At 39.0% G+C, this 27,026-nt stretch overlaps 2 protein-coding genes across 3 annotated transcripts; both read left to right on the top strand.

The window, feature by feature from the left end:
- The first annotated feature begins 851 nt into the window (after positions 1 to 851).
- On the top strand, positions 852 to 10,599 carry MTRF1L (mitochondrial translation release factor 1 like). The gene is made up of 7 exons (XM_039358278.1): positions 852 to 1,190; positions 2,314 to 2,393; positions 2,959 to 3,142; positions 5,381 to 5,544; positions 5,767 to 5,884; positions 6,811 to 6,947; positions 8,219 to 10,599. Exons 1-7 carry the CDS (start codon positions 896 to 898, stop codon positions 8,432 to 8,434), a joined length of 1,194 nt encoding a protein of 397 aa, XP_039214212.1. The 5' UTR covers positions 852 to 895; the 3' UTR covers positions 8,435 to 10,599.
- On the top strand, positions 8,324 to 22,211 carry FBXO5 (F-box protein 5). 2 transcript variants are annotated; one of them, XM_039358279.1, is made up of 5 exons: positions 8,324 to 8,458; positions 16,091 to 16,761; positions 17,393 to 17,483; positions 18,841 to 19,026; positions 21,333 to 22,211. In XM_039358279.1, exons 2-5 carry the CDS (start codon positions 16,124 to 16,126, stop codon positions 21,582 to 21,584), a joined length of 1,167 nt encoding a protein of 388 aa, XP_039214213.1. In that variant the 5' UTR covers positions 8,324 to 8,458; positions 16,091 to 16,123; the 3' UTR covers positions 21,585 to 22,211. The 2 variants fall into 2 exon arrangements, with proteins under 2 accessions (XP_039214213.1, XP_039214214.1); XM_039358280.1 differs by lacking the exon at positions 8,324 to 8,458 and adding an exon at positions 11,185 to 13,057.
- The last annotated feature ends 4,815 nt before the right edge of the window (positions 22,212 to 27,026 follow it).

Genomic DNA, 27,026 nt, shown 5'->3' with positions numbered 1-27,026 from the left:
CAACCACTACAACAATATGAAACTGAAAACCATGCCATATAAGCCCAGATAAGATCTATTAGAAGGGCCTAATGCTGGGAAAGATTGAGGGCAATAGAAGAAGGGGACGACAGAGAATGAGATGGCTGGATGGAATCACTGAAGCAGTAGGTGTGAATTTAAATGGACTCCAGAAGATGGTAGAGGACAGGAACGTTGTCCATGGGGTCGCGATGGGTCGGACACGACTTCGCAATTAACAACAACAACAAAGATCTATTAAAGGAGAGTTGGCAGCAGCAGTCCCATCAGGGAAAGTTCTCTGAAACAGTTTGGCTTTTGTGAGTTTCTGAAAAACCAGCATACAAGGATGCCTACGTGCAGTTGTGGAAAAGTCTAATTCAAGCTCTAGTCCAAAAGTCCCCACGCCACGTAGCTTCAGCATTTATCCCACTACGCTCCCTTCCCACTCATCCGAGCCCGAATAAAGCCAGCGCATTTCCAATTATTGCCGAGCTACCTTCGGCAATTTCCGGCCTTAGCCGCAATGCTTCGAGCCGGGATTACGAGCGTAAGCAAGGACCAATTAGCCCGACTCTTAGCTTGTTGGTTTTTGTTTTTTTTTCTGGATTCTTAAATGAATTGGAATAACAAGGAGAGATGGTGATAACACCAAACATTATACCATGCTCACAAGCGAGCAAATCATCATCTTAACAAGGGGCAAATGCTCCCTCTTTTGTGATATGAAAATGCCCCGCATAGAAACACGAACTAGAACCTGAACTAACTCTCGCCCTTATCTATTTTGCATTTGTTGGCATTTATCAGAGAGCGCGGAGGAAAGAACGGCCACTTCCGGAAGGCATTGCTCTAGAGATCGGAAGCGGAATCTCGGCGCTGAGTTGACCCCGGCATGTGGTGGTGCTTCGGCCGCAGTCTGCCGGCCTGGCGGAAGTTCGTCGTTTCTTTTCCCTGGTTGTCCGCCGCCCGTTCGCGATGCCGCGGGCAAGAGCTGTCGCGACGCTGGCTCAGCAGCCAGCCGGACTTGCGCGAGTTGTTCGCGAGACCGGCGCTTCAGCGCTTCCTGGACCAGCATTCCCGGGCAGATGAGCAACTTGGCGGCTTCCGCTCGGCATTGGCAGCGCGGATTCGCCTCTTGAGAGACAAGGAAGAGGAGCTGCGTGAGACGGAGCGCTTGGCGCGAGAAGGTGAGACGTCTCCACCTGACGGACTGTCGCCTGATGGCGAATTGGAACAGGACCGTGCGCGCTAGGTGACAGCAGCCAGCCCAACCCAGCCCACCTTGCAGGGACGCGTGTAAAGTGCTGGGCTTAATACTTTTCAAGTCCACTCAGTGTTGATTATTCATGTGCTATCAAGTTGGTGTCGATTCAGTCCCCACATAAAAAGATTTTCTCCCTGAGCACCTGTCCCTAACCTGGTTTCCATATTCTTTCACTGCAGGGGCTGGATGATGATTTTTTTTCTTTATGTAGCTATAATGCATGATAATGTAATAAAGCGCTAACCCCTAAATTCTGTTTGACCATTCAATAAAGATGAACGTTCCTATGAAACTCAAGATTTGTATTTTATTATGTAGTGATTTCTAGCTACCCTGCTCCTGGCTATTTAGTGCCCTAGTTCCAAACGGTTAAAAACATTGAATTGTTATGCTGCTTTATCAGCAATTTAGAGAAAAAAGTGCAATAAGTGGAACTCTAAACCTGTGAATAAACATTAATCAGATAATCTGGTCTGGTTTATTCTAAATTTTTAGAATAAAAATCTGAGACAGGTTTCTGAATTAAGTTCTAGTCCATTACAGGTAATCTTTGACTTAAGACTGCAGTTGAGTCCAAAATTTCATTACTAAGCAAAAAAGAGTTGTTAAGAGAGTTTTGCCCCATTTTATGACCTTTCTTGACAGAGTTGCTAAGTGAATCACTGTAGTTGTTAAGTTAATAACGTGGTTAAGTGAATCTAGCTTCCTCATTGACTTTGTCAGAAGGTTGCAAAAGCGATCACATGATCTTGGTGCACAGCAATTGTCATAAATACATGCCAGTTGCCAAGCCTCCAAATTTTGATCACATGACCATGGGGATGCTTAAGGGTGAAAAATGGTCCTAAGTCACCTTTTTCAATGCCATTGTAACTTTGAACTGTCACTAAATGAGTCGAGGACTAGCTATACCTTCTATACTTGTGGTTGATATCTGGACGGGAGAAGAGTTAGAAATACTAAATAACCAAGAAAGCGGAAAGGAATTGTGAGCCAGAGAGAAAAGATTAATAGTATTATGATACTTGTGTGCTGTCTTATTCTAGATGAAAACGAAGATTTGCGGAAGCTTGCAGAAAAGGAAGTTATTTCCTGTCAGGAAGAGATAGAAGAATTGAGACATCAGGTACATTACTCATTGAAGTATGATATTTAAATTCAAGAGTAACTTGATAAAGAGATTGTCAAATGTTATTATTTTGCCGTCTTTCTCTGCTGCCCCACTTCATTTCATGTTCCCCCCCCCCCCACATACTGCTAATTTCGGTTATTTTCAGGATTTAATTTCAGGGGAGAATCCCACGAATCTGCAATATTTTTTTTGTTATGAATAGAAGAGAATATGTGCAGGTTAGGAGTGAACTGTTGAGTTCTTGATGCTTTCTGAGCTTAGTTGGTTTCTTGAAGATATTTTATTACCAGGCTACAGTTTCAATGAGTTGGGAGCTATTTGATATTGAAACTCATGTATACTTGGCTGATCTAAATCAATTCATCAACTAACACTAAGCAACTGTACTGCAGGTGTATCCATTGGATTTAGGGAAAAAGTATTGAACGTTTGTAATATATTACATAATTTTTAAAATATAGGTACTGGTACTTTTTTTTATTTCAGCCCACTCCAGGAAGCATTCCTTGCTGAGGGAAATTTTACTTAAATAAAAAAAGGCATTTTTTATGTATTTCAGATAGTATCACTTTTGATTCCTTCAGAGAAAACTGACAAAAATGATCTTGTCATAGAGGTGACTGCTGGAGTTGGAGGGCTGGAAGCAATGTTGTTCACTGCTGAGATGTTTGATATGTATGAACAGTATGCGGCATATAAAAATTGGACTTTTGATATTCTGACATATGCTTCCAGTGTTATAGGCAAGTAATCTTTTGAAATTCTGGCATGTATTTCCAGTATTATCAGCAAGTTGTCTTGGATTAACAAAAGAAATTCCTTAACTCTATAGTGTGAAACAGAGAATGAAGATTCCTATGTTCAGTATTCTTTCGGGGGGGGGGGTTATTTCAGTGCAGTTGTTTTAGAGACACTTTGAGCGCCAAAGAATTGAGGCCTTTGAACTATGGTGCTGGAGAAGACTCCTACGAGTCCCTTGGACTGCAAGGCGTTCAAACCGGTCAGTCCTAGAAGAGATCAACCCCGACTACTCTTTAGAAGGCCAGATCCTGAAGTTGAAACTCAAATACTTTGGCCACCTAATGAGAAGGAAGGACTCACTGGAGAAGGGCCTAATGCTGGGAAAGATTGAGGGCAATAGAAGAAGGGACGACAGAGAATGAGATGGCTGGATGGAGTCACTGAAGCAGTAGGTGTGAACTTAAATGGACTCCAGAAGATGGTAGAGGACAGGAAGACCTGGAGGAACATTGTCCATGGGGTCGCGATGGGTCGGACACAACTTCGCAATTAACAACAACAACAAAGAGTATCTCTAAAGATACTCAAGACACTCACTTAAGAATGAGTGCTAGAGGTATGTCATGCAGTGGCATATATTTTAATTTGATGTTGCCTTTCTCCTGGTAACTCACAATATAAGCACAACAGAATAAATAAAAATACATAAGGAAAATAAACAAAATAGCAAATCCAAATGCACCCTACCACAAGGCTTGGGAGAACAGTGCTTGTATTTCTCCTCTTCATCAATGAATGAGCCCCTACCATTTGCCATGTTTAATTATTCAGCTATCTTTCTGCTAACCTTTATTGATTGCTGATAAATGGCAATTATTCCTGATGTAATAACATCAATGTTATCAATGCTAGTACATCAATGTTTTGTCTTTAAACTGGGGTGACATTTTAATCAGTTCATCATAATATACTAGGACTTGTTCATTTTCTAATCTGTGTATTATGTGAGCAGTTTATATTAAGGTAGAAATATATTTTATTAATATTCCATAAAAAGGAGCTTTAACAAGGCTAAGCAGAATTATTTACTGAAAAAAAGGATTAATTGGATATGTTCTTTATTACTCAATGTTTTTTGTTCTTTTAATCAAGTTTTTATATTTTAATTATATTGCTTTTTTCTGCACTGATTTAGGATGTTTCAATATAAATGTCATCTTTGATGCAAATCATATTTTTTTCTCAATTCTCCATCTATCAGCTGGGAATAATTGCCTGGCTTATGGAGATTAATGATAATATAAAGATTATGAAATTAGCTTAAGGTTATGGCTAAATTCCAAGCTGGTATACTTTCATAGTTTTGAAGAAATGGGAAATAAAAACTAGATTTCCTAGTTTGGTATGGTAAAAGAACAAAAGAGACAATGTTATCTAAATGTGTCACCCACAGAAAATTTTAGCATGGGATGTCCCTATTATGTCTTTTCATTGCCAGGTCAGGTAAAATAATCAGTGCAAAGAGTGCAGTTTGCCGACTATTTATATAAATTAGCTTGCCCTGCCAGTCTTGGTGGAATTGTGGCTTCCATTTTTTTTGTTTTGATTAGGGTGTTGTTTCTTAATTGACTGCTTATCTGGTGCTGTTTTAATCTGGGTATTGGCTGCTGGTTGGTAAGATTTATCTATCTGTCTATTGATGGCTGATTCTGGCAGGAATTCTCAAGCAATTTTGAATTTGTGTACCTAAAATATAAACAGCTTCTCAAACTCTGGTTGAGTCCATCCATGAGTTGTGAGGTTAAGGAGTTAACAGTTCATCTTCACCTGTCTGTTCTGTGTAGTGACTGTCATTGTCTTTACATTGTGTGGTGTAGATGACTCCTGTTTTTCTTACTTGGTTTCTCGGTTTACTACATAAGGGCATTGTATATGTGGGAAGGCAGGAAAATGGGAGACATGTAAATGGCATCCATGATCTACATGAAAGTACAACTATTCTTTCTCCATGAATGCCTACATCTGCATGCCCTGCTCACCAGTGTAAAATATAGACCTTGAATAAACTGCAACTGGGTAGATCATAGCTCAACAACAGACACTCATGAACACACACGATAGGTAGACAGACAGACACTCTTTTGTGCTTCTGAATAATGCTTTTAAATAACCTTTTTTTCTGGAGACATACTTTTGCGATTGCTTTTACTGTTTTTTTTTTGTTTTTTTTTTTAAATAAGGTGGTTTAAGACATGCATCTGCCAGTATAAAAGGCCTTGAAGTATATGGACAATTGAAGTTTGAAGGAGGAGTACATCGTGTTCAGCGCGTGCCAAAGACTGAGAAGCAAGGCCGCATTCATACCAGCACAATGACTGTAGCAATATTACCACAGCCGAGTGAGGTATGTGGTTACTATAAGTATTTGGCCCAATCATTCTGCATTCAGATAAGAGGATTCCATTCAATTACACTTTTTTCCCTACTTATTTAGAACGTGAAGACTAAATTAGCATTAATAAAGTCACCAGTCTTACAGCATAAATAATTTATAAAGTTTGTTGAGTTTGGGACAATTTGTAAATTGTTGTTAGAGAATGAGTAAAGTGTTTCTTTCCTGTTCCAGATAACTCTGACAATTAATCCTAAAGACTTATGTATTGAGGCTAAAAGAGCCAGTGGAGCTGGTGGCCAGCATGTGAATACTACTGATAGTGCTGTGCGGATTGTCCATATTCCCTCAGGTATTAGATCAGGACTTTCAAATGAGTTCCTTGTTGTTGTTTTGAAATATGCTGTCATGTTTTATATGATGCTCAGTAACACGATACACACTTCTTAGCCATCAATGTTGTCTACCATTTGGAGTGATGAAGTTATTGGATATAGGACATTTCATTACTATAACATAAGATCTAACCAACCAAGATAAGCTCTGGTGAATACTTGTTCTGAAGATGTGGAAGGACATGGCCTGGAGTCTGTTTCAGTGTTCCAGTTAAGTTTGGGGAATAATAGAGACAAAAAAATCTATGAAAAATATTCTTGCTTTGGAAAGGATGAGATAATATATAACATTAGAGAGTGCTAATTTGAATACACACTATACATATGCTATGTAAAATGAAATTGTACATTTCTAACAGTGCAGTCCAATACATCTTTATGCAGGAATGTGTGTGTATATTCTCTCTCTCTCTCTCTCGTTTATAAGGCAGACAGACTTTTATTTGCAGCCTTCCATCAACAAGCTCTTTCCAATTTTCTCTTTACTTGTACCTATAATACTGTATTCATTTTCTTAGAACTAACAACGTATCATAGATTATATCTTCCACTGCATTCAAACTTACAAAAAGCCATAGAAAAGATCCTTGGCTTCTGGTAGAATATATAGCACATATATAAAAATATATAATAAAATTTGTCATCCTAGTCAATGCCTGTTCTGATTTTGCTACAGCTTCAGTAGGCTATTTATTTCCAAATCCTGGCATCCTGTTCTTAATTTTTTTAAAAAAATAGTATAATAATTCAGTTGTATCATTTAACTAAAAATTGCAAAGTAGTCTTTTTTACTTGTTATAACTTAACATACAAAATAACATTTTTGTTCTTGACATACTTCACATTTTGGGGAGGCCTAACTTCTACATTTCCTTTGTTGTAGGTATAGTATCTGAATGTCAACAAGAAAGATCTCAAATTAGAAATAAAGAAAAAGCTATGGAGCTTCTTCATGCTAAATTATATAGCATCAAACTTGAAGAACAAACAGCAAAGATACATACTGCCAGAAAGATTCAGGTAAAATATACTGCACTGTTTTTCAGATCTAAGGATGTTCTGCTGTAATAACTATAGTTGAATTTGCAGCTGAGGTGGGAGATGGAGTTAAAAAACTGACTAGCTTGGAGTCCTTGCAGAAGAGGAAGCAATGGAATCTTGACTCCCCCCCCCAAAAAAATACCCCCCCCCCCGAAGTGCTTATCTGGTTGTTCTCAAGAGAGTGCAGTTAGTCTAGTGAGATTCTTCTAAATAGGCAAGTAGCAATGAATCTCGGATCAGCTCATGGTGTCATTCTGCTTCCTTGCACCTGACAATACCTGAAGGCAAATCAGCAGTGCACTGATGCACACAGTTTCACTCAAGCTTCAGTTACAGAGAAAAACCAGAACTGGCCAGAGAAACTGATTTGGTAACATCATAAAGAAATAATTGATAATACTATCCATAATTTATTTGCTGTACCTGGTCATAGAGAGGGTCAGTGAGCACGATCTGAAAAGCAGACATCCGCAGACTGCTTTGTTGTGGTGTTGGCTATATTTTGTGGTGTTGGCTAAATCAGCTCATATTGAAAAGACATGGATTGTAATTTAGATAGATGTGGTTGAAACACAAGTGATGCACAGTGAACCCTGAAATGTTAATTAGCATTGGTGGAAGGGAGGGAGGAAAGGAAGGAAAGAGAAAGAAAAGGAAGGAAGGAAGGAAGGAAGGAAGGAAGGAAGGAAGGAAGGAAGGAAGGAAGGAAGGAAGGAAGGAAGGAGTACTTGTGCAGAACAGCGTTCTCCCAAATTGGTGCCCTCCATATATTGGTCTTTCTTTCAAAATTTCTAGCCTACTAGCTGGCTAATCATGAAAATTGTACCTCAAGACATTTTGAGGGAATTTGGGATAGGTTAATTATTTAAACTGTTTAATCTCTATTTCTTTACTTCTCTTCTCCTATCCACTTTATTCGAAATTTCTTCCTACTGAGAAAAAGCATATTTAAAGGGAGATATGTAAAAGAGGTATTATGCATACCTCTAACAATAATTGCCTTTTATGAGTAAATGTAACAAAAGTTCACTAACTCTTCTCCAAATTTCCTGCCCTTTTCTTGAGCAATTTAGACTGGAAGCTCTTCAGAACAATGTATTTATCTTCTGTGTGCTTTTTGTTTATATTGACTGTATATTCATGAATTATTCTTTTCATGGATACACACACACACACACACTAACATTTTGTTGGATTGGGAACATTTCCTAAATACTAAACTATTACTGATTATTTTTTTCCCCGTTTAGATTGGAACTAAAGAAAGATCAGAGAAAATCAGAACTTACAATTTTCCCCAAGATCGGGTTACTGACCATAGAATAGGCAAGACAGTACATCACATCGAAAGATTCATGCTGGGGGAAGAACTGTTAGATGAAATGATACAGTCATTAAGAAAATACAGCGAATATGAAACGTTAATGGAAGTTATTTCAGAAAATGATGCAAGCAGACCAAAATGATCTTCATCACATCCTAGACCATAGGTATGAAAGTGCTTTCCAAATTAATTCGCTGCATATCTGTTTGTTTGCACAGAATTGATTTACAATCCCATATATACTGTATGTCAATTTATTTTGGTACTGCTCAACACCCAAACAACATATATTGATTATCTCTAATAAGGTTGAATGCACCTTACCCATGCCCTGGGACAATAGCCAGGTATTTAAAGCCTTCCTAAATGCCATCATGATACGAGCTGTCCATAGCTTAAGGGGACATCATTCCACAGGACAGGTGCCACAACATGCTTCCCGGGTCCTGAAAAATAACACTGATCAAAGGGACCTGGAGCATCCCCACTTGTTGGCTCTTACTGGACAGAAACCATAGGAAACAGGCAGTCCCTCAAATAACCAGGCCCCATGCCATGTAGGGCTTTATAGGTGATAAGTAGCACTTTGAATTGCATCCAGAAGCATACTGGCAGCTGGTGCAACAAAAGGAAGTGGGTATGGCAAGGGTAAAAGCATGCTGAAACTAAATGGCTAAGCTGGCATGTTTTCTAATTGGTTTTTGGAGGATTTTTATGTGTATATTAAATTTATATGCTGCCCAACTTCTGGTGACTCTTGAGTGGCATGAAAGCATACTGCTGTTGTAAAAAAAGCATTAATGCTTCAGATAGAAACTGTTAAATACATGTATTTAATTTATACAGTTGCCTATCTCAATGAGTAACTGTCGACTATAATTCTGGTGAACAGAATTAAAATAGAAAACAATAATGAACATTATAAAAATTAAAAATGCAGCCAGCCAAGAAACAATGACCCAAATCACTAATACAACCAAGAAGCCATATTCTAAAAATTGAGTTATTATTCCTTCTATACTTGAATAGACAATGGTGAAAAATTGGAAAACTGAGAATATGCTGGTTTTCAAGTGCTCACTCTCAGTCAACAGAAGTGTTCATGTATTTAGTTATATTTTTAGCAAACCCATTCTAAATGGCTCTGGGCAAATAACAGTCACAAACACCAGCAAGCTCCAAATCTATCTTTCAAAAATAGTAAACTAAACATAGTATCAAAATGGTACAAAAATGAACACAAACCTTGTCTGCCAAATTAACATTTTCAAACACAGCATACCCACTTGTGCTTGATGGAAAATAACCAGGTCTTGATATAATTATGTCATTTGCAATGTTGCATCAGTACATAAATGACAATGGTGGAAATTGATGGATATAAATGAATTATCCAGACTAGTTTAGGTACATCAGACATAGTTTAAACATTACTTTTGTCCACTTTCAAATTTAGTCTGTTACATCTGAAGTTCTTTAAATAGGGACTGATAAATCAACATTTCTCAATATAAGAAAATGTAATTTCTATGTAAAAGCTAAAATGAATATTTTTCTTTATTCTATTGTTTTTTTAGTTTTGCAAGATGTTTGGGATTTTCCAAATAAAATTAGCATCTATTGATGTTCTAAAGCTGCACTCAGTCAGCCTGATTGAAATTATTCCCTTTAATTAAGGATTTACTCTTTGCTAATAATTGTAGGTGGGGTTCCTTATCTTACGTACAATAGCTTTTGTCAGCATTGCAACAAAAGATGGGAGAATCTAAGACTTATTGACCTAGCGGCTTTCTTTTCTTTTACCTTTTAAAAGTCTGTTCCTGAATAACAGCAACATTTTTCCAAATTTTTGAGGAAAAAAAGAATTCCCGAATTCCTTTTCCATTTTAGAGGAAAGCTTTCTAAAATGCTCTCTTGAGTTTGTTTGTTTGTTTGCAGAGGTTTCCTTACCCCAAACTAAGTAACATCATCAGAGGAGTTTGCTGTTAAGTTTTTCTTTTCCATTTAGGTACCGGTAATCATATAAACTTGTAAAAGGCATGTCAAAGCAATTATCTGTGTTAAGAAGGGATGTGTAAATAATAAGGAATTTATTTATATTTTATAACAACTTTTATTTGAAATAAATTTTATTGAGAGTTGTCTTTAAGAATCAGATTTTTCTAAATACTAATACATAGAAAAATTTCCTTGACTATGCAACCTTTATTCAGAGACAAATTCAGGTTCTCACCTACGCTTCTATATATTGTCTTATTTTGTCTCCTGTTTTTTACGAAAAATAAACATGACAATGTAGTTGTAAAAGATGAAAACACTCCTTTTTCCAGCAATTCTCTCCCATTAGATATTTATCTGTAGAACTAAACCACCAAAACTAAAGGGAATTGTATCCCTTTACATATGCATTAGTCTTCAGTTTGAAAATTGAAGGAACAAGTAATATGAAAAGTGGTCGCATCCCAGGACTGAAAAAGTTCCCAAATTTCTTACGTAAGACATATCACAGGGAATATATGGTTTTATTCCAAACAGTCTAAAAGCATGTAACAGAAAGACAGGTAAATGATGCAAAAGTAAAAGTTCAGATTTTAATTCTTAATATTTGATAATGAGAATGGGCTGTCCAAGGAAGAAATCTGATTATTATATACACATAGATTTTAAACACAATACAGAGTTTGATACAATACAAATAGATGTCCAGTTCCGGAACTTATCCTGGAAAGAATAGAGCTACACGCTTAGTTCTAGCGCAGTGTTTCCCAAACTTGACAATTTTAAGGCATGTGGACTTCAACTCCCAGAATTCCACAGCCAGCGTTGCTGGCTGTGGAATTCTGGGAGTTGAAGTCCACATGCCTTAAAATTGTCAAGTTTGGGAAACACTGTTCTAGCGTTAGTGCAGAATACCATACTTCAGTGTTTCTTGACAGCTAAGTAAAATACCAGAATTTCTTCCCATCCAGTATTCTGCCACAATTGATGGTTTCAGAAGTTGCTTAAAGAATTCCAAATGTTATCCCTCTTCCAGATTCAATAACTGAAGCCATTTGGATAAATATCTCTGAAGGGCACCTATCCTTGGTCATACTCCTTGCATGCTACTTTTAATAGTAGTGTTATCTTTATAGATAAAAGAACGGAATAGATGTATTATTTAGGTTTTTAAAAACAAAATAATAATTTCTTGTACAAGATAGTTATGTACACCTTCTGGAGAATATTCACTTTGATGGTATGAAAATAAGTTTGATTATAAGCCCCTTTTCCTTCCACCTAAACCTCTTGATTTTATATTTGTTTTATTGGGAAAGTGTATGCTATGTTGTCATCTGAAATATATGCCTTTAATTCATCTGATTCTAGTGTTTAATGATAATATGCCAGGTCATCTCTAAAGAGATTTTAGTGAAAAACTGAAGTTTATAGTAAACTTTACTAAATGTGATAGGATTTTTTTTCCCCTAAATATCAGATGTAGTCTATATGGACTTTTTAAATAAATAGCCTTGGATTTTAAAATATATATAAACAAAGGGAACAAAATACAGCAGTACTAGCCGAAATCCTATTCTGAAGCTTTTTACATATGGAAGGGCAAGCTAATCTTTCCATTTCTGACAAATGTCTTTACTTTGAGGGATGTAAATAATTGGGGAAAATAGGTGCACCATTCCAAAGTCACATAGAGCCTACATAATTTAATGAGAAAAGTATGGTTCCCCAAATAACAGGCAAGGCTCAAGCAGTAAGGTAAGGCAAAGTCATTCCGGGGAAAGTTGGGGGGGGTGTGTGTGTCGAGGAACTTTTAATCGGTCCCATACAGCATAATTAATAAGAGGTCAATGCAGTGTATATGGATGGCCATAGCTTGCCTACTGATGCACTGAAATAAAAAGCATCATTAATTTTCTTGGATGTTTAGCGTAAGAGATATAGGACGGTGTCCTCGAATATTATAGGGAATAATTTCCAAATCAGGTGCTATTCGGAATAGGCAATAGCTCCATCTTATCAAATAAAAAAGCACCAACTTCCATCCAAGTTGAGTTACTTTAGAAAACATGCTACAAGCATCGCGGCGGCCCGAATAAACGAGTTTCCCTTACGACCGCAAACCCTGCAGTAAAAGGAGCAGGACGGAAGCGAGATGGAATCGGCGCCTTAATCCGGCTACTGGGTCTCTCCTCTTCGCGCCCTGTAGCTACACATCCTGTCCCCGCGCTCGTCGCCTCAGCGGGCAGGAACCCGGGGGATGGGCACGAGACGTCCAAAGGGCCACGTCCAATAGAATGTCACGAACAAGAGAGAGCGCGAGCCTTGCCGCGCTCCAGGATAGGCCCCACAGCATCTCCCGCGCTCTGGCACAACTAACCCGTCCATCCCCCCGCCGGCCCGCAAGAGACTGCAGGAGCGCGCGCTAGCCGGTCTCTTTTCTCCACCCTTCCCTGGGCGCGTGCGCGTTCACTCTTTAAATCCCTTGGCTGGGGCTGAGAGCTGGCGGGCAGAATGGGAGGGGGGAGGGAAGAGTCCCTTCAACGGCAAGGCACACCTCGCGAGCAGGCATTGGCCGCCGCCACTTGCTTCTTATTGATTGGCTACCGGCTTGGTAGAGCTCCTCCTAATTGGCTCTTCGGGTTTTGGATACCAGATTTAAACCTTTTAAAAGTGCCCGGAAAAGGGATTCCACCCAGAGACTGACTTTGAAAAAGAAAGCGCGAAAGGAGGCAGCGCTTACCAGCTAGAAAACCAGCCACTTCAGGTACCGGGGCTTGGTGGAGACTATTTTGCGGGAAAACCATGGTCCTCTTCATGATGCGGCCCTAAGCTGATTGCTGATAAACCGAGGCTCCGATCCCCAGGATATTCGAATGAATGGGCTAAGGCATAAGGGGTATTCAGTTCTGGGGGAGGGGGAGGAAAGGCGCGAATGCGGGACTGCAACGGTGCAAAGCCCCCCCCCCCCCCAAGGATTGAGAAACTGACGTCGGCAGAAAGTCTCGCCAGCGGAAAAAAGCCCATCGGTTTCTTCCCGCGTCGTGGCCGGGATGCCTGTAGGAAAACCTGCATCGCTCCCCAGCATGTCCTTAGTCTACTGTACGGGTAGAAGATTCTGGGGGCGATCATTTCCCCTACACAATCTTCAATTGGCTACTTTTCCAAAAATGCAGTCTTGGAAAACGTGTGTCCCTTTGTGGAGGGGGGGACGATTCCCTTTTCTCTCCCCAAATCTTCTTGGAGGCCGCCTCGCGTAGTTAGTGCGCCCGGCGGACTCCATTTCTAAAGAGCGCGGGCGGGTTCAGAGCTCCCTCGCTTTTTGCTGGAGCCCGCCAGTAAACCAGATTGGATGGCAAGGGCAGTTGCGTGGCTTCTGCGGTCACTGAGCTCCCGACCTTGATTTAGCACTAAAGAAATGAAAAAACGTGCATTTTAAAAAACCCGAGAAAGAAATTAGCACAGGCAGAACTCCCGCGCTCCCGTTTGCCTTGTGCCTTTTAAAGGGATCCTTTCTGTCAAGCTGGCAGCTTTAAATTTTGGGAGAAAGAAATAAGCTGGAGTAATCCAGCAGGCCAAGTAAAAAGAGAAGGTTGATGTGCCATATATATATATATATATATATATATATATATATATATATATATATATATATATATATATATATATATATATATATATATATGGCCCTGAAAGGCCACATCAACCCTCTCTGATGTGGACAATTTCTGCCTATTTGTGAGCCCCCTCCCTATATATAGATATATGTATGTATATATATATGTATATGTGTATATGTGTGTGTGTGTGTATATATATATATATAAATATATATATATGTTGAGTCAGGGTAACTTCCAGTCGATGGGGGAAGCTATTTATGGATATGGCGCTCTTTGCGCCTGGCTCCTAAACCTCATCACAGGTCCCAGCCAATCCACCTGTGTTTTGGTCGTAATTTCCGTATTGCTAGCCGTTGTTTCCTTGCTTGTATCTATACCACCACCCTTTCTCCCCTCCTCATGTGGCTGTGAGCTAAGGAAACCCCTTAGTTTCATATGATCAAACGTACGTTGTACATCTTGTACATATGTACAACGTACGTTTGATTATATGAAACTAAGGGGTTTCCTTAGCTCACAGCCACATGAGGGAAGAAAGGGTGGTGGTATGGATACAAGCAAGGAAACAATGGCTAGCAATATGGAAATTACGACCAAAACACAGGTGGATTGGCTGGGACCTGTGACGAGGTCTAGGAGCCGGGCGCAAAGAGCACCATATCCATAAATAGCTTCCCCCATCGACTGGAAGTTACCCTGACGATGCTGGCAGTAGCCAGCGAAAGCTTGGTATTTTATCTCATTAAAACTTTTATAGTTTTATAAATTTCCTGGTGTTCGTGCATTTTATGCTAGTCAACATGAATTTACCCAGGAATCACCTTTTTGTTTTTAGTATTTTTAATAATATACATACATACATACATATATACATATATGTATGATATATATGTCCTTCTTGGTTCCCTTACCAATAATCTCAATAATAAAATAATATCTTTGAAACTATCTTTATGGTTCCCCAGTTTTCTTTTAACTCCTTGAGCTTATAAAAATCTGGGTATTCTTCTCATCCACATTGATCAATAAGACATGATACCTTTTTTGTAAGAACTGCACCTTGGCGTTTTCAAAAATGGTTCTCAAACTGATAGACTTCATTGCCTCAAATATATGAAGACAGTATAATTAGGTTAGAACTGCATTATACTATCCACAAATAATACCTGCAATTGATCCTTTTTCAAATTCACTATTCTGGATAGTGCCTGAGTGGTAATAATATCCTAAATGTAGAACCTATTAAATACTTCTGGAATGGCGTCCATTAGCAGATTGGGGTAAGGTCATTTTTGCTCCCTCCACTCATCCTTTATGTAACTTCCAAATCTACACAACACTGGGAACAGAAGGGAGAAAAAATATGTGAATGAGAGTTATTCATGCCTAGTTGGAGTCTGCCTAATCAAGCTATATGGAAAAAGCTATCTACTACTTCTAAATTACATTGCTAGCTTCCTACTTACTTTCGAGTTTTTGTGGGTAAAAGAAAGTTTCTATTAACCTTTACTCAAACAAATTTACTGCACAAGAACATCTGGAAAAGGTTAGACAAAGCTAGTGCTATGTGTTCTGATTAAAAAAGTAGATCAAAGACTATTAATTCAATCTTGCCCATACAGGAAAACCACTGTTACAGAGTTTGAAAAATGGCTGACCAAATTCTGAGTCCTTAAGTAGATGTGATTTGCTAACACCTTGACAATGCAGGAAAACCACTGCTACAGAATGGCCAGAAAAACTCACAATCCTTAAGTAGATATGATTTATTAACTACTTAATAGTTATTGTATACCAATAATGTGTGTCTTAACGGTAGGTTTCTCTAATCCAGTTTGTGATAAACATGCCATATTTACTGCCATCTTTAATTCTGTTGAATCAGTCTGTATGGAAATATTACTGAGTTGCATATATGCAGAATAAAACAGTATTTTCTTTTGTCTGAAGTCAGATGCACTGCCACTTGTATTTTGTAAATGTTTTAACCCTTTCTATAGAATACCACATTTCCACAGGGCTTTTAGAACTATGTACAATTGCCAACAAAATAATCAGGAATTATCAAAACAAAGGCAAGAATTTGTTGATTTTGTTTTTTTTTAATCTGTGCTTTCAACCATTCTCTAGTTTAATATAATGATTTGGACTAACACATATATATATCTTAATTTCAGGGAACATTTGAAAAGCTACCCTAACCACTGAAAATGAAACGTGATTTTAATTATAGCCATGTTTACTATGAATCTTCACTATTAAAACTAACTGGAACAGAAGCAACATCAGAAGAGCCTTGCCCTGAGAGTTACAATGAAAATTGCAAAGAGTGTACCAAAGAAAAGCTCTTCTATGGTGACCCGCATCATGGAAGTTCCAAGAGTTTCAATCTCAAAAGTGGAAAAAAGCTTATGCACAATAAAGAAAACCAACAAGTATGGAGACATATTGAGAGTGCCAGTGAAATTGACAATGAAAACGAAGACAGTGGATACTCCTCTTTATTGGGTATTGAGCACAAACCCAATGATAATGATGACAGTGTGCTATTAGCAGGGAATATCAACAATATACCAAATCATAGTTTCAGTCCAAGAAAAAATTTACTACCAGTCCTCCATTTTGAAGAACTTGTCTGCTCAACTTTGAAAAAAACTAGCAAACGGAATCCAAAGTCGTGGGCTCTTGTCTTAGATAAAATAGCTTCAAGGAAAATGGAATTTGTGAATCTGATTGGCAAAAAAATGGGATTAGATAAGCTAGATATTCTTGGAGAATTATTTCATGGGAAATTCAGACATCTGTTAGCAAACATTTTAATACATCTTAACGATACAGACTTGATAAAGTAAGTTCGCAATGTTGTGTTTTCCCTTGGCAAAATAAATATAGGTTAAGTTATAGTGTACTAAATTTAAAGACTTTCTTAAAGCCCATGATATGTTTTCCTGGGCAAAATGCTACTTTTCATCATGTGAAAATATTTCACCGGGAGAATGAAGCTATATTCAAAAATGTGTTTCATAAATGGAACCAGGTTTGCATATACCTTACATCATTGGCTGTATGCTCATGTAAAAAATAATTAAGCATTTTTTCTAGTTTAGAGTTAGTGCTGAAAAAATACTGAAGAAAATGCTGACCTTTGCTAATATACTAGGATGTGCTTTAGATATAACTCACAAAGTCATTGTTGGGACAAAAGAAAATTTATTCCTAAAGGTTAAGCAATGAAACATTTTCTACATTTTTAATGAAATGGAGACCATTTCAGAAAAGGATAGGGTGTTTTCCAGTGTTTACATTGCTCTAGTTGATACTTTTTATACCTTTAGGGAGCCAAGTCCACTGAAAACAGTAAACAGGACTTTAAAAAAAAGTTTATATTTCTATTATATGTGTATTGAAAGTTTCTATGGTTTCTGTTAAGTAATAAGACTGCTCTCTGATTTTAACCATGGGTTTTCTTTCCACAACAGCATGGCCAAAGTTAGCACTACGTGGAAGAAAATTCTTCTTAGTGACAAGTGGGCTTTCCAGATGTATAACAAAGCACTAAAACTCAGTTTGGTAAGTCTAGTGTTTCTCTATCACAACCCCCAGATGTAGGGGTTTAAAATTTCAGTTTCTGTTTGTAAACAGTAAAGTGGTTCAAATAATATAAAAAACAGTATGTCACGTAACAGGTTGTCCCAAATTGACTGGTTTGAGATCGAGTGATTAGCTTTGGGTAAAAAGGTAAAAATAAACCACTTTAAATTCTGTAAAATAGGTTAATTTTATGACAAACAGAAAACAGACTTCTCCAGAGGGAATCAATGATTTGGACGAGGGGATAGATGGGGAACTCATCAAAGTTGCGGACGACATCAAGCTGGTAGGAATAGCCAACACTTCAAAAGACAGGCTTAAGACCTGGACAGACTTGAACACTGGGCGCTATATAACAAAATGAAATTCAATGGTGAAAAAAGTGAGGTTCTACATTTAGGCAAGAAAAAACAAATGTACAGGTATAGTATAGGGGGTACGTTGCTCAATAGTAGTAACTGTGAGGGATCTCAGAATCCTAGTGGACAATCACTTAAATATGAGCCAGCAGTGTGCTGCAGCTGCCAAAAAAGCTAACACAGTGCTGGGCTGCATTAACAGGGATAGAATCAAGATCATGTGAAGTATTAATACACTTTACAATGCCTTGGTAAGGCCAGACTTGGAATACTGCACCCAGTTTTGGTCACCACGATGTAAAAAAGATGCTGAGACTCTAGAAAGAATACAGAGAAGCGCAACAAAGATGATTAGGGGACTGGAGGCTAAAACATATAAGAAACGGTTGCTGGAATTGGGTATGTCTAGTTTAACAGAGAGAAGGACGAGGGGGGACATGATAGTAGTGTTCCAATATCTCAGGGGCTGCCACAGAGAAGAGGGAGTCAAGCTATTCCCCAAAGCGCCTGAAGGCAGGACAAGAAGCAATAGATGGAAACTAATCAAGGAGAGAAGCAACCTAGAACTAAGGAGAAACTTCCTGACAGAACAATTAACCAGTGGAACAACCTGCCTCCAGAAGAGGTGAATGCTCCAACACTGGAAGCTTTTAAGAAGAGACTGGACAGCCATTTGTCTGAAATGGTATAGGGTTTCCTGCCTGAGTAGGGGGTTGGACTCAATGACTTCCAAGGTCCCTTCCAACTTTATTATTATTATAAATTGGGGATTGTAAGGAAAAAAATATTAGTTAAATGTTTAATTCCCCAGTCATTTATGAAAGGCTTATTTTTACTGTACGGTATATGAAGAGATGAAAATGTACAAGTATAGTAATGTATGTACAGTATAGTAATGAATTATTGTATTTTCAGACTGAAGCAAATCATTTTTAATGATTTATTAATTGTTTAATCAAAATTTCTTTTCTCCACAGAATAGCAACACAGTAGCTGCCAAACAGTCTGATACAAGGGAGTATGCTCTCCATCGTGAACCATTAACTTATATTCAGAAAGTAGCACCCACACAAATTAACTTTTCTAAAAAAACATCCCGAATGAAAGCAAACACCCAGAGTAATCAGAGCTCTTCTTTCAGCCGCCATTCACAATTTTCTGAGGTAATCTACAAATGCTTTAATCTTGATTTAATATACTGAAAGTAAAGTAAACCACTTATTAAGATTCTCAGACTGAGCTGCAGAATCTTTTGGAGCACAAGCAAACTCAAAGGCAGGAGAAAAATTTGCCTCTGGACAAGAAAGGAGTTTATCGCAAAGTTTGCGAACCTTTGATATCCACTGATTAACATGTAATTAAAAGTGATGAACTTAGTTTGAATGATTCAATCAAATCATTAGCAACATGGGCAAGAAGTTGCACCAATTCTTAATATTAATGTTTTTCATCATTTGTAAATTGCCCTGAGTCAATGAGAGTCTAGCAGCGTATACATTTAATAAATAATAATTTACATTTTACAATGGTAATTTATTGATACAATACTCCATTTTTAGGGACTACCATGGCTACCAAATAAGACTAATAAAAAATCATTTCCCAATCAATAGCAATAGCATTTAGACTTATATTCCTCCCCCCCCCCCCCAGTAGTGCTTTACAGCAGAGGTCCCCAACCTTTTGGGCACCAGGGACCGGTTACGTGGAGAGAGGTTTTTTTCCATGGACCAGATAGGGCATGTTTTTTTTGTGCTGCTTGCATCCTGCAGATGGGGCTTTGCTTGTTTGTGTGAACCGGTTGCTGGCATGCCAGGGGTTGGGGACCCCTGCTTTACAGCATACTCTGAGCGGTTTACAATGTAGAAGCATTATTGCGTACTGTCATCAACAATCTGGGTCCTCATTTTACCATCCTCGGAAAGATGGAAGGCTGAGTCAATCCAGCTCTGACAGGGTTGAACTCAGAATGTGGGCAGAGTTTTGCCTGCAATACTGCATTTTTAATTACTACACCTCCAGGGCTCAGTTGGGTATTTACCATTGCAATATTTACAGCCAAATTTCATATGCCTGACAACAGAAGCTTTCAGTTTGAAACCAATTATGCTCTGGTCAGTTTGAAGCAGCAGTGCTAGCTGGCTAGAGACTTATTTAATTTAAGATCACAGAACTGAGTTTATTAACTTGAAGTTAGAGCTTTATAAGAAAGTGCTGTGCTACAGAGAAAAGCAACTCAGGAAGCCCGTGTAGGCAATCTGTCCTGGAATGGGAAAAATAAATCGGGCACGAGGCATTGTACAAGAGAACCTCATCTGGATGAGATGGCAACAACCAGTATACTGTCACCCTGCCTATTTAACTTATATGCAGAGCACATCATGAGAAAGGCAGGGCTAGATGAATCAAAAGTTGGAATTAAGATTGCCGGGAGAAATATCAACAACCTAAGATATGCAGATGATACCACTCTAATGGCAGAAAGTGAAGAGGAACTAAAGAGCCTCTTGATGCGGGTGAAGAAGGAGAGTGCAAAAGTTGGCTTGAAACTCAACATTAAGAAAACCAAAATCATGGCATCCGGCCCTCTCAATTCCTGGCAAATAGATGGGGAAGAAATGGAGGTAGTGACAGATTTTATTTTTCTGGGCTCCAAGATCACCTCAGATGGGGACTGCAGCCAAGAAATTAAAAGACGCTTGCTCCTGGGGAGGAAAGCTATGGCAAATCTAAACAGCATTCTAAAAAGCAGAGACATCACCCTGCCAACAAAAGTGCGTATAGTCCAGGCCATGGTTTTCCCAGTTGCAATGTATGGCTGTGAAAGTTGGACCATAAGAAAGGCTGAGTGCAAAAGAATTGAGGCCTTTGAACTATGGTGCTGGAGAAGACTCCTGCGAGTCCCTTGGACTGCAAGGCGTTCAAACCGGTCAGTCCTAGAAGAGATCAACCCCGACTGCTCTTTAGAAGGCCAGATCCTGAAGTTGAAACTCAAGTACTTTGGCCACCTAATGAGAAGGAAGGATTCACTGGAGAAGAGCCTAATGCTGGGAAAGATTGAGGGCAATAGAAGAAGGGGACGACAGAGAATGAGATGGCTGGATAGAGTCACTGAAGCAGTAGGTGTGAATTTAAATGGACTCCAGAAGATGGTAGAGGACAGGAAGACCTGGAGGAACATTGTCCATGGGGTCGCGACGGGTCGGACACGACTTCGCAATTAACAACAACAACAACAAGTGATCTTTACAGCATCTCTTTTTCTCAGTCACACGTTTGTTAGGAATCATTTTACCTATTGAGAAAGTCACAAACAGATTGATCACTAAACAAGGAAAGAATATATTGTGAGCCTATTTCTTAGACTGTTCCTAAATGTGTTCCATATAGTTATTCTAGGAAAGTGGTTTAAAAAAAAACACCTTCAAAATACATGCTGGATTATGGTTTTGTTTTGTTTTTGTTTTAGGTTGCAAAGACTTTGAAAAATACTGAAAGTTTGAAAGTTTGCCATCGCTGTGGTTCCCCTGCAAAATACGATTCCCATCTGCAAAGGGCAACGTGTGTCCGAGAAAGCTGTGGTTTTGACTTTTGCACAAAGTGTTTGTGCAGCTACCATACTGCCAAGGATTGCATCATTGGAAAACCTGTAAAAACGACTTTCAGACTCGGACCTCTTCCTTGTAGCAAAAAAAGCAAACAGAATTTACGGAGACTATAATTTCCCCGATGCAAATTCTAGCTAGAGTATCATATTTTGCTTGTAGGTTCAAAAGAGGAGTGAATGTGAAAGTTGTGGTTGTCTAATTTAAAAAAATGCAGTGATTTTTTTAAAAATCAATTTTAAAGTTTTTTTGTTTTTTCAGATGTCTTCCTCTCCCCTTTTTAGAAGGATGTTCAGCCAAATTTTTAAACTACTTCTAGGTTTACATGAGAATTGTACATGGCAACCTTGACTTAACAAGTACAATAACAGTGGATTTTTATTAAGTTGGGGGCAGTAAAGGTAGCATTTGTTTTTAAAAGTTGCTTGTTTTATGGCCTCTAACTTCATGCCTTATAAAAAGCCTTTCAGAGTTTTTACAATATAATCTAATAAGCAAATCATATTTAATGTATTTGCAATGCCAAATTTTTATTAAAATTGAATTTCATCTGAACAAAACATTAAACATGTAAATAGGATTAGTTTTTATAACCACATGTGTCTTGATAGCTGCTGAAACGTAGTGTCCTGGCCCATTTCATCTTCATTACTGGGTAAAGATGCCTAGAAATGTATATATTTGTAAATACTTAAATATTTGTCTGTCTACATGAAAAATAAAAATTATCTTTATAAATAAAACCATCTCTGCTATTTGAATGTTACAAGTTTTAAAGATTAATGATACCTCCATGTTGTCTCACTAATCACTTCAATACAATGCTCAGTAGGTTGCCCATTGACATACCTACATTGTACATGACATCATGCATGTGCTTAGCATGAAGTGCTTAGCATGAGCACAAACTTGCTCATGAGGGTGTACATAGGTCTTTTCTAATGAATAGGAAGAAATAAATGGAATCTCCCTGATAGGTCCTTTGCAGAGAATTATGTTCATAAAAAGATAGAGATGTTAAAGCTATAATTCTCTAGAAGTTGAGGGATAAAGTTGTCAACGTATTTTACCATTGACAATATCTGAGGCTGTTGTGAGTTGCCTTAGCTTTTCACTCTTGTTAGAGAACAGATCTTTTCCCCCATCCTATTTACTGCAGGACAGTGCATGATTCCTCTCTGCCCTGAGATCTGGCATATTCCATTTTGGCTGGCCTTTACTTCACAGAACAACAAAATGTTTCACAGCAATAGAAAGCAACCAGAACTCAAGGCATCGTCCCTCTTATTTTTTATCCCAAAGCTTTAAAAACATGGGTGGTAGTTCATAATGACAAACTGCTACTTTACCAGATTAAAAACTTGCCAAGGGGAGGAGTTCTTTAAAGTCTCAGTGTCAACTGTCCAACTAGCGAACTCAAATTGAGGAATCTTCAAGGCTTTGAAGTGCCATAAAAGATAAGCTTTATTGAATACACATCTCGGAACTGAAGAAGCAAATCCAGCTCGGGTTTTTCCCGTGTGGAAATATGCTTAATTAAAGGCTGTCCCCACCCTCTGGGTGCTCCCACTGTCCAATCATAGAACTCTGGCTTGTTATGGGAATGGTCCGCTTTCCCATCAAGTACTTGCGTTGGTGACCTTGACATTCCTGCAGGCTCTCATGGTCCGTAGATGGATTCTTGGAATGCCGCTTCCTGTGCTTTCTACCTCTCCCCCCCTTTTTATGGCAAGTTGATTAGCAATAAATGTTAGCAGATCTCATAGCGATTCAATCTTGACACTCAGCCTAACAACCTCACAGGATTGTTGTGGATAAAATAGGAAGAAAAAGGATTATTAGATCATGTTTGCCACCTTGAGATATTTATAGCAGCAGCCCCCAACCTTTTAGGCACCAGGGACAGGTTCTGCGGAGAGACCTTTTTCTATGGACCTGAGGGGGTATGGTTTCATTGCTGCCTCATCCCACGGATGGGGCTTCGCTTGTTTGCGCAGCCCGGTTTCTGGCATGCCGCACACCGCTGCCAGTCCACAGACCGGGAGTTGGGGACCCCTGATATATAGAACAAATAAAGGTGGGATAAAAAAAATAGCCTTTCCAAACAATGAAAGCAACCAAACAAGTGTAGATCTTCATTTAAAAAAAAAAAAAAGTGTCCTGAAGCTCAGCCAAGCACTTAGATCACATTTAAAAGACAACACTTTATTTGTTGAACTTCATCTTCTGCTTTGTGTAAAGCAACACCTTGGGTTTGGCTCTAGAAGGATGGAAGTTCCATTAGTCACTATAGGAGTAGCTTCATGTCAGTATATAGACAATACCTGAATTCATTCTCCCAATAACCTAGCACATAACTTTGAGGCAGAAGAGAAATATATTATTAGCTGTAAGCTGATGAGCACGATGTCTGAAAAGAAGGCTGTTTTGAAACAATTTTCAAGTTCCATCATAAAAGAATGGCGACTAGTCTGACACAGGTGAAGAGAAAGAAAAATGGGACTTAAAGCTTCAGGATGCACACATAAAGAAAATGACATCCCTTCAGTTGTATCTGATTCTTTCAGAGACTGCCTAGACCAGGGATTGGCAACCTTGGCCCTTTTATAACTTGTGGACTTCAACTCCCAGAGTTCCTGAGCATGGCTCAGGAATTCTGGGAGTTGAAGTCCACGAGTCATAAAAGAGCCAAGGTTGCTACACCTGGCCTAGACAAGTCCCTGCAGTTTTCTTCACAAGATTTTTCAGAAGTGCCATTGTCTCCTTCCTAGGGCTGAGAGAAAGTGATTGGTCCAAGGTCACCCAACTAGTTACACCCAAAGTGGGGCTAAAACTCCCAGTTCCTAGCCTGGTCCCTTAACAACTGCACTAAAGTCACTCTCTAATGAGATCCTTAAGATTGTGTAAACCTTCTTTGATCTGTGTTATTATTGCAGCTAATTGTATCTGCAATAAATTTTATTATACTGGTGCCTTGTCCTTGGCTTCCTGTGAAAGTTCCACAGAAGGGGTTAGAAGACTTAGAGACTTTTTGCAGTGATCTGGATGGAAGCCTCATAGATTTTAAACTAACATTTAGCTAATTAAGCAAACAAACTGGAATTCTGAGGGGTTGCCTTAAGTAGGTACCCAAATATTCACCAAGAAAGCAGCAGTAACATTGCAACACGTGACGCAAAAGAACATGCCAATCTCAGCGCTTGGGATGGTTCTAACACTTGAAACAACACTGAAATGTTTGGTGTTTGTTCTGAATAGAGAATAAAACCAATATCTTTTGGGGTGTGCACCAAATGGAAGTCTGACTAAACTATGTATGTTGTTTTCAGTTGGAAACACTCAGGATGACCAAACTTTTGTACATCCTCAGTTTAGAAACTGTTGTGTCCTGAGCCTGTTGAAGTATACAGCAGGCTCAGAAATGTTGCAAACAGTCCAGGGCAGACCAAAAGCTGCCCGGGACCAGACTGGATGTCGCCAGCCTTGCGTGCATGGGCAAGGCGTGAAAACAGCCAGCTTCTTATTGGCTGACACTGTCCGGGTTCAGGACTCTATAAAAGGCCTGCGTGCCTTTTGGCCCTTGCTTGGTTGTAAGGAGAAGATCAATAAAGAGATTGCTTGTTCATCATGTGTCTTTGTCTAATGCCTGAGAACCAAATACTAAGGTGACCAACTGTCACCTTAGGGAGCACAGTCCTCCTTTTGTAAGTTCTGTCCTCCCTCGAAAAGTGTCCTCCTACATGTCCTCCTTTTCGATATGGGCTTTTTTTCCCTCATAGAATGCTCAAAATGGCATTCCGGCACCTTTTTTTGATGTTTTTTTTTTCAACTTTTGCATGAGCTGTGCTACTTCCACTATTGGCTTTTGAAAGCCAATAGGAATTGTTGCTGAGCGCGCCAAAACACCCGTCTGGCAAACTTTGCATATGCAAGTTGTCTGTATTATTGTTGCAATGAATAAAATGTTTCTTTTATTTACGATATTTTTTTCTTCAATTTATTTGTGTCCTCCTTTTCATTGTAAAAAAGTTGGTCACCTTACAAATACATAAAAGAAACCCTGAGATCTAATTCCATTTCAGTTTGGATGACCTTGGACCAATCCATTCTCTCTTAGCCCTAGGAAGCAAGTAAGGAAAAACTATTTCCAAAATCTTGTCAGGAAAACTGTAGGCCTTGACAGAATAACAGAATTGGGAGGGACCTTGGAGGTCCTCTAGTCCAAGCCTCTGCTCGGGCAGGAGACCCTATATCATTCCAGACAAATGGCTGTCCAATCTCTTCTTTAAAATCTCCAGTGTTAGTGCCCCTACAATTTCTGAAGGCAACCGTTACACTGATTAATTGTTCTCACTGTCAGGAAATTTCTTTTTAGTTTGAGACTGAATCTCTCTTTGGTAAGTTTCCATCCATTACTTCTTGTCTTGCCATCAGGTGCTTTGGAGAATAGCTTGCCTCCCTCTTCCTTGAGGCAACCCCTCAAATATTGGAAGGCTGCTATCATGTTACCCTTAGTCCTTTGTTAGACACTAGATCAGTGGTTCTCAACCTTTCTAATGCCGTGACCCCATAATACAGTTCCCCATGTTGTGGTGACCCCCAAGTGGGTGTGGCCACCAATAAGAGGGAGTAGGACGGCTGGGGAAAAGGGAAAAAAATGGTGGACAGCGTGGTTTGGCGACCCCCGTGAAATGGTCGTTCGACCCCAAATGGGGTCCCGACCCACAGGTTGAGAACCACTGTACTAGATATACCCAGTTCATCGTATATTTTAGCCTCTAACCCTCTAATCATCTTTGTTGCTCTTCTCTGTACACTTTCTAGAATCTCTATATCTTTTTTATATTGCAGTGACCAAAATTGGATGCAACATTCCAGGTATGGTCTCAGTAAAGCAGTATAAAGCAGTACTAACACTTTACATGATTGTAATATTGTCCCTCTGTTGATGCAGCCTAGGGTTATGTTGCCTTTTATTGTAGCTACAGCAACACTGCTGGCTCATATTTAAGTGGTAGTCCACTAAGATTCCTCTCACAGTTACTGTTGAGCCAGGTACCACCTATTCTGTACCTGTGCATTTGTTTTTTCTTGCCTTATCCAGGCACTCAACATTGTTCAACATTGACTAGAGGACAGATATATACACACACACACAATTTAGAAGTTGAGGCTTTGCAGTTCTTCAGACTCAAAGAGAACATTTTTGCTTCCCTTCTTTTCTGATCCCTGCCCTCCACAGCTCCAGTGCAATCTTGGGAAAAATATGTTTGGTTGAAGCAATTGGAGACTGGGACTTCGTGTGCAGCCAGAATTTTCCCTTTGAATCTGAAATGTTGTACAGTTATATTGGGAAATCATAGAAATTTGCACAAGGACCCAAGATTTGGAGTATCTGTAAGGACCCACCTCAGCTAACCACCCAAGAAAGCAGAACTCTTGAAACAGGCATTGTCTCAAAAGGAAACTTTTATTAGGGGTTAGTGACAGTAGGGAAGTCAAGGCAAGATCTGGGGAAAACCCCGCTAAAATGGTATAGTTAAACCAGCAATATTCCT

Source organism: Crotalus tigris, unplaced genomic scaffold (assembly GCF_016545835.1).
Source record: "Crotalus tigris isolate CLP2741 ecotype Arizona unplaced genomic scaffold, ASM1654583v1 scf7180000019007.31208882:3723066, whole genome shotgun sequence".
In the NCBI taxonomy this organism is placed as follows: domain Eukaryota; kingdom Metazoa; phylum Chordata; class Lepidosauria; order Squamata; family Viperidae; genus Crotalus; species Crotalus tigris.
Note: the sequence above shows the minus strand (reverse complement) of the source record. Positions and strands in the feature narration are given on the sequence as shown.